Source organism: Syngnathoides biaculeatus, chromosome 14 (assembly GCF_019802595.1).
Source record: "Syngnathoides biaculeatus isolate LvHL_M chromosome 14, ASM1980259v1, whole genome shotgun sequence".
Lineage (NCBI taxonomy): Eukaryota > Metazoa > Chordata > Actinopteri > Syngnathiformes > Syngnathidae > Syngnathoides > Syngnathoides biaculeatus.
In genome coordinates this window covers 1,804,613-1,810,612 of record NC_084653.1, presented here as the reverse complement: position 1 = coordinate 1,810,612, position 6,000 = coordinate 1,804,613, and the positions used below count along the sequence as shown (strand labels likewise).

General features: G+C 38.8%; 1 protein-coding gene across 1 annotated transcript in view; it reads right to left on the bottom strand.

The window, feature by feature from the left end:
- Positions 1 to 440: 440 nt before the first annotated feature.
- efnb2a (ephrin-B2a) overlaps positions 441 to 6,000 on the bottom strand; it is a 34,349-nt gene continuing 28,789 nt past the window's right edge. The window contains exons 4-5 of the mRNA XM_061841733.1: positions 5,886 to 5,996; positions 441 to 4,086 (exon numbers count right to left, since the gene is read on the bottom strand). Of these exons, the coding sequence (XP_061697717.1) occupies positions 3,680 to 4,086; positions 5,886 to 5,996 (518 nt within the window). The 3' untranslated portion in view covers positions 441 to 3,679. The remainder of the gene's footprint in view (positions 4,087 to 5,885; positions 5,997 to 6,000) is intronic.

Sequence of the window (6,000 nt, the reverse complement as noted above, 5' to 3'; positions counted from 1 at the left end):
TACTGTGTTACTGACAAACTGGACTGAAATAAAATAACAAATGGAACAAAAAAACAAAACACATTCAATAAATATTTATGGTACACACTTATGGCACAAATATGCAGCAGTCAGTTTGGCAAATTTTTGCTTGTTTTTTTTTTTTAAATCAAATTACTATGGAAACAGTGCAAAAGGGAAGGGAGTAGGGAGGACGCTTTCCATTGAGCTCTAGCTAAAATACATAGCAAAAAATTCAAATTTTATACAAAACTTTTTACTTTAAGAGTTTATAAAAATGTTTTCTTGTGGTCTCATCAATATTTACATAAGCTATTTACCAAAAAGTAGTATGCTCTCTCTTACTGGTGTTTCCATTTTATGCAATCCTAAATTCCTAAAAAGGTGAATAAGGCTATCGTAACAACTCAGGATCCATATACAATACAAACATGAATCTATTTACAGTTTCTTACCAACAAAGGAGTGGTGCAAAATTTCTGAGTCAAGTGACCAAGGACTGAGCATACAAGCAAGGCATTTTACAGGAACGTGATGTGCTTTTCCTCACTGACTTGTTAAGACTCTCACTGCTGCCTCTCTGTAACATTTAATCACATTCAAACCAAATCTGGTCAATGTTAGGAGAGTGTTATTCAAGTGACAGCTGAGAAAAGGACGCCAGATTCAAAGAAACTAATAAGATTGTCATATTCCGCTGCAGAAACACAGCAACTAAATATCTTGCTTTTGATGTGGGTTTTTTTTACCTTCATTAAATACCTGTTCAGGTGTCATACATTTTTAATTGGTCAATTTTTCACAGCTAAACATTTGCACAGCAACAAAACAAAAATTGTTGAAACAATATGCAGGGAATAAAACTAAAAGCAGGCTTGTATAACACACTTTTTTGTTGTTGTATGTCATTTGAAATATCTTTCAGTGGTTAAGAACACTTCCCATAGGTGTTTTTCTTTATATCAGAATTGATTAAAAAAATAAATAACAATTGCATATTTGCTGATTTTGTAGCCTCTTAGAGGCACAAACCTCATTATACTAGGCTTGGCATTTTGGTGAAATTTGATGATATTCATGAAGATGGCGTGCTGTACACTTAACAGATATGATCATAAGCTGAAGATACGTGAATCTGCTGAACTCCTAAAGTTGAACTGTCATGTACATACACATATGGAAACACGACATGAAGCATGTGTGTGAAGTAATTAGGGGCAGTGGGTGTTGATGAAATACGGTATATGCTACATTGAGTGAGTTAGACACAGCTACTCTGCTCTATAAGAGCCAAGGTTCCCAATTCCCTCACGTGGCCCTGCTTCACCTGGAGTTCTCGTGAAATTGCAGGACTTGAAGCATATTAAATGATAAATTATTTTGGTTGCATATTGTCCATGTATACCACAAAATATTAATATCAGTTCATGCCATGCTTATCTGTGCTCTGTATGTCTATCACAACTAAAATCTCGTACTTACATATTGTCCATTCTTTGATGTACACAACCAGTCAAAAAGTGTTGTGTAGTGTACTTTGTGATTTGACTTTACACCCCCAAAACGTGGAAATTATGATGGAGATAGAGAACCAGTGACAATGGATGAATAGGTCCCTGCTTTAAAAAAATATGAGCACTGGCCATACTTCTTTGGGCCCAAGAGGCCTTGTCCTCAGATGTTTAGGGTAAACATTACAGTACCTAAAGCCATTCCACACAGCTATGCTAACTTTCATTGTATCTTGAACTTCCTTCACCTCATGTAAAGAAAATAAAAATGAAAATATTGCCCGAAACAATTTCCTGCTTAAAGCTCAGGTTTTGTGCAGCTCAGGTGAGTACTTACTATTAACTTGGGCCCACCTGCTTTTTTTTTTTAGGCTGATGCCAATTCCATTATTTCATAGAATAAAAGTAGGATAACGGATTGATTGGACGATCATTTTAAAATATATAATGAATTTTTAAAAAACGTATTTTGTGGCCGCTTAACACTTACCACAATAAAGATATGAATTACAGGCAGAATATTTTACTGTTTTACAATGCTATGTCGAGTGGAACGCTGGAAATTATTTGCATATGTGCCTCACAGTTTTGAAGACACAGATTCAAATCAGGCTTTGCCTATGTGTAGTTTCCATGTTCTTCTTCTAGTGCCTGTGTGGGTTTCCTCCCACATCACAACCCACATTATCAAAACTACAGTTAATGGTAGGTTAATTGAAGACTAAATCTGCCATAAGTGTGAACATGTGTTGTTTTCCTTCTAGGTGCACTATAAGTGGCTAGCAACCAGTTCAGGGCGTACCCAGCCTCTTGCCAAGAGTTATTTGGGATGCACTCCAGCACGCCCATCATCCTAGTGAGGAGAAACAGTATGCAAAATGGATGGATAGACTATGCTATGTAATTTATTATTGAACTTTATCACAGAAAAACATTTGCTGACTTTTTAACGTTTTAATTATGGTTACAATTATCTTTTTAATGGTTAGGGTTATCTATAATCTAATAATAATCTATATAGAGATGAAAAACTATGCCAATTTTTGCCGGACTGCTCTGAAGTGTACAGGTACCAAAACTAAAACTACTGCCGTTTCTATAGAAACCGCCCCACTCTTCAGACATCTTTTTTAACAGAGCAGCCACGCAACCATCCTGACTCCTCTATCCTAACAGACTTGCTATCTTGCTTGTGTTTGAATATTACGTACAAAATTGTTGGCACAAAAAGGAATAACTAAACCTTTATGCGCACACAGCTCCACAGGATATGAAAGCCACACATGATGAAATGCAACATATTTTGACACAGGATGGGACACATATTGGATAAACCTTCAAGTAATATGAAAAGAGGATTTGGTGAGAAAATAGCTAAGAATGAGGGCAAATGGTGTAATCCACAACAAAAACCCAAACAGTTTGCATTGACGGATGTGCGTGGTCATGGGTGGGCGTATGTGTGGCTGACAGAGTGTCTGGGTCAAATCTGTGAGTCAATCAAGATAATCCCAGAGAGGATTGGTGCAAGAATGTACACCCTTTTTCTTGTTCACCTGGGGAACTCAAATATTCATTCAAGCCTGTGAACATCAAGGAAGGCCAGCCACTTTGTGAGTTCAGGGTCAGCCTATCGCCTCTCTGTTATCTTTCCCCCAGTCTCAAATGTTTCCAACCAGTAGTTTCTATGATGATGTGAGATAACCTTCGTCTCTTACAAGGAATCTTTCACATTGAAATGGCCTGCTGTCCCTCCCATCACAGTCAAAGAAAAGAACACTTGCATCTTTATAAACTCTCTGACCTCATCCATCAAGCTCCCTAACGTTCCAGCCCCATGTGCACAAACCATAGAAGAGAAAAACATTGGGTAAACATACTAAAAGTTCTTCCTCCTCTCCATCAAAGCCCCACAAAGTAGCAGAAGCAGCAATTTCTCAAGCCTCTGCCAACTGAATGTGAACATACCAGAGGAAGTAGATATAATCTAATGTTGACCATGAAAATATTACTAACAAGGTATGAGAGGAGAGGAGTTGGCAGAATGACAGAGAAAGGGTGAGGGAGTTTGTTTGCAGCCATGGAGGCTGTGGCATCTGAAACCACGACCCTGCCACTTTCCACCCTGGGATTAGTCCAATATGTCTCATGTTTTTAAACGTTCCTCTTCAGACTTTGTAGTAGATGTTGGCAGGGCTCTGCGGTGGCATCTCTTGGACTATATAGACCGGATGGCCGTAATCCCCGCTGACCTTCTCGTAGTGAGGACAAAAGACGCTGTCAGCAGTCCTAAGTGGGATGATGATGTCGCTGGGCTCAGAGCCATTATTGTTCCCACCACTGCCGCTTCGTTTAGGCGTGGCCAGAGTGCTAAGAGACAATGTAGCCGTATTCTGTGGCGAGTGCTTTCGGTGACGCCGCCGGTACTTGAGCAGCAATAGCACCAGCATGATGATAATGATGATAAAGATGACACTGCCTGAGGCAATGCTGACAAAGATGGCCACCCCGGAACCAATGATATTGGACGACTTCCCACCAGTGTTGTTTACATCACTTTCTCTGGATGCTGCACCTGGCAGACAGAGAAAGAGAAGCATTGGGGTCTAAGTGTCAGAACAGGCTAGTTTTTGTCATATATATATATATATATATATATATATATATATATATACACACACACACACACACACACGCACACACACACACACACACACACCGTCTGTCATATGGTACTGCTGTCTACCTAAAAAAAAAAAAAAAAAACTTGGAGGGTCGAAATAAAATGCTTAACATAAGACTCATAATGTCAGAAAACTATGAATGTCACCAAAATGTATGTTGACGTGAAATTATGCCCACTTCGACCTATGAAAATATCAGAATGATCATCCCCAATATTTTTTATTTTTATGGACGTTAAGCATTTTCCTCATTGTAGAAATGGTAATGGCAGTGAATGTGTCCAAAATGGAAGTGATCATTCTATTTTCAGAGGAAGAAGTGGGCATAAGTACAGATGTCCACATACATTTTGATGACAATCATAGTTTTCTGACTGTAAATGGCAACTGACACCCAAATATACATTTCAAAATAGATACTGGTATGAAAACTACAAAAAAATATTCACTTCAATGTCTATAAAAAAAAAAAAAAGGAGCGGAGAACGTGTCATTCATGCGCAAAGTTGCGGAAGTCTCACTCGACATCCCAGTGTCTGCCATATTGCCTACAACGTCATTTGCAGATGTCACACTGGGACAGTCAACATTGAAAACACTCTGTGCCATCTGGTATGGGAGATGAACGAGAGAGATTTTCGGATTTTTCTGACACCCCTTCTGAGACTGAAGCTCTTTTCAAAAAAGAGAACATTTCAGAATCAAGTGAAGTGACCGGGGCCATGTTACCCAATCTTTTCGAGCCATATTTAGATGATATGCGGATCACTTCTGACTAACTACAGACTCCCCGACAGACGGACAAGGAACCTGATGAAATAATCAAAATGACAGACTTATAATTGTTCGATTTCCTAACTCTTTCAAAAGTCTTGTGTTTGTAGCGTACTCAGGAGGACCCATGCCTCAAACAATGGCAAGTTCTGCAAAGCTTGCAAGAACATAATTTTATTGAGGGGGTCGATGACGAGAATGGCACGTGGATCCTAAGAGCATAATTTAAATTTTAACCACTCATAGGGTAGAAAAAACAAAACACACATTTCCTTTCCATATGAAACTCTCTCAGTACTGAAGGTTCGGTGTGCTCTGATGTTCTGAGAACAGGTACTGACATGTCTACAGGTTATCTTCCTTTCTCTTGAGGCCTGAAAGTGATTGATCTGTCGTAGTGCTTATGTAATAATTGATACTTGTGCTGTACAAGGATATTATGCTGCCTCACATACTGCTTCACTGCCCTTCTGCTCCTTCTAGCAGCTAACATGAAGGGGAATTTTATATTACACAGGATAGTGTACAAAAAAAAAATAATTAGAGCAAAGACTTATTACAACAATTGGAAAAAGTCTCATTAATACATGTGGCTATGTTAGTTTTGATTTTGTTTAAAAATTTTGTCACGGGAAGAGGGAGCAGGGGGTTAAAATGATGGCACAGAATCAGTTCATTTGCCTGAAAACTTCAATGATGGATAACATGGAGTGGAGCAGCATATTGATGTCTTTTAAGTCCTTGCGAGTGAAGAAGGCAGAGATGCCTGTCATTTTATGGATAGCATTCAATTTGTAGACTAATTAATTGGTGTCCTTTCTTTCCATTACTTTCCTTGTAATGCTGAATTGTTTCAATAAATTCTCAACTCAGTTTCCACTTGCCCAGAATTTAAAACAGGAGTATATGATCTCACCTGGCTTCTCTAGCACTTCATTAATTTTGTAGGTTTCTTTGCTATCTGGGTGCTTAGGCGAGTAGGGAACCCTGGTAGGGTTGTCTTTGGATGAAATAGGGTCAGCAGGATCTGA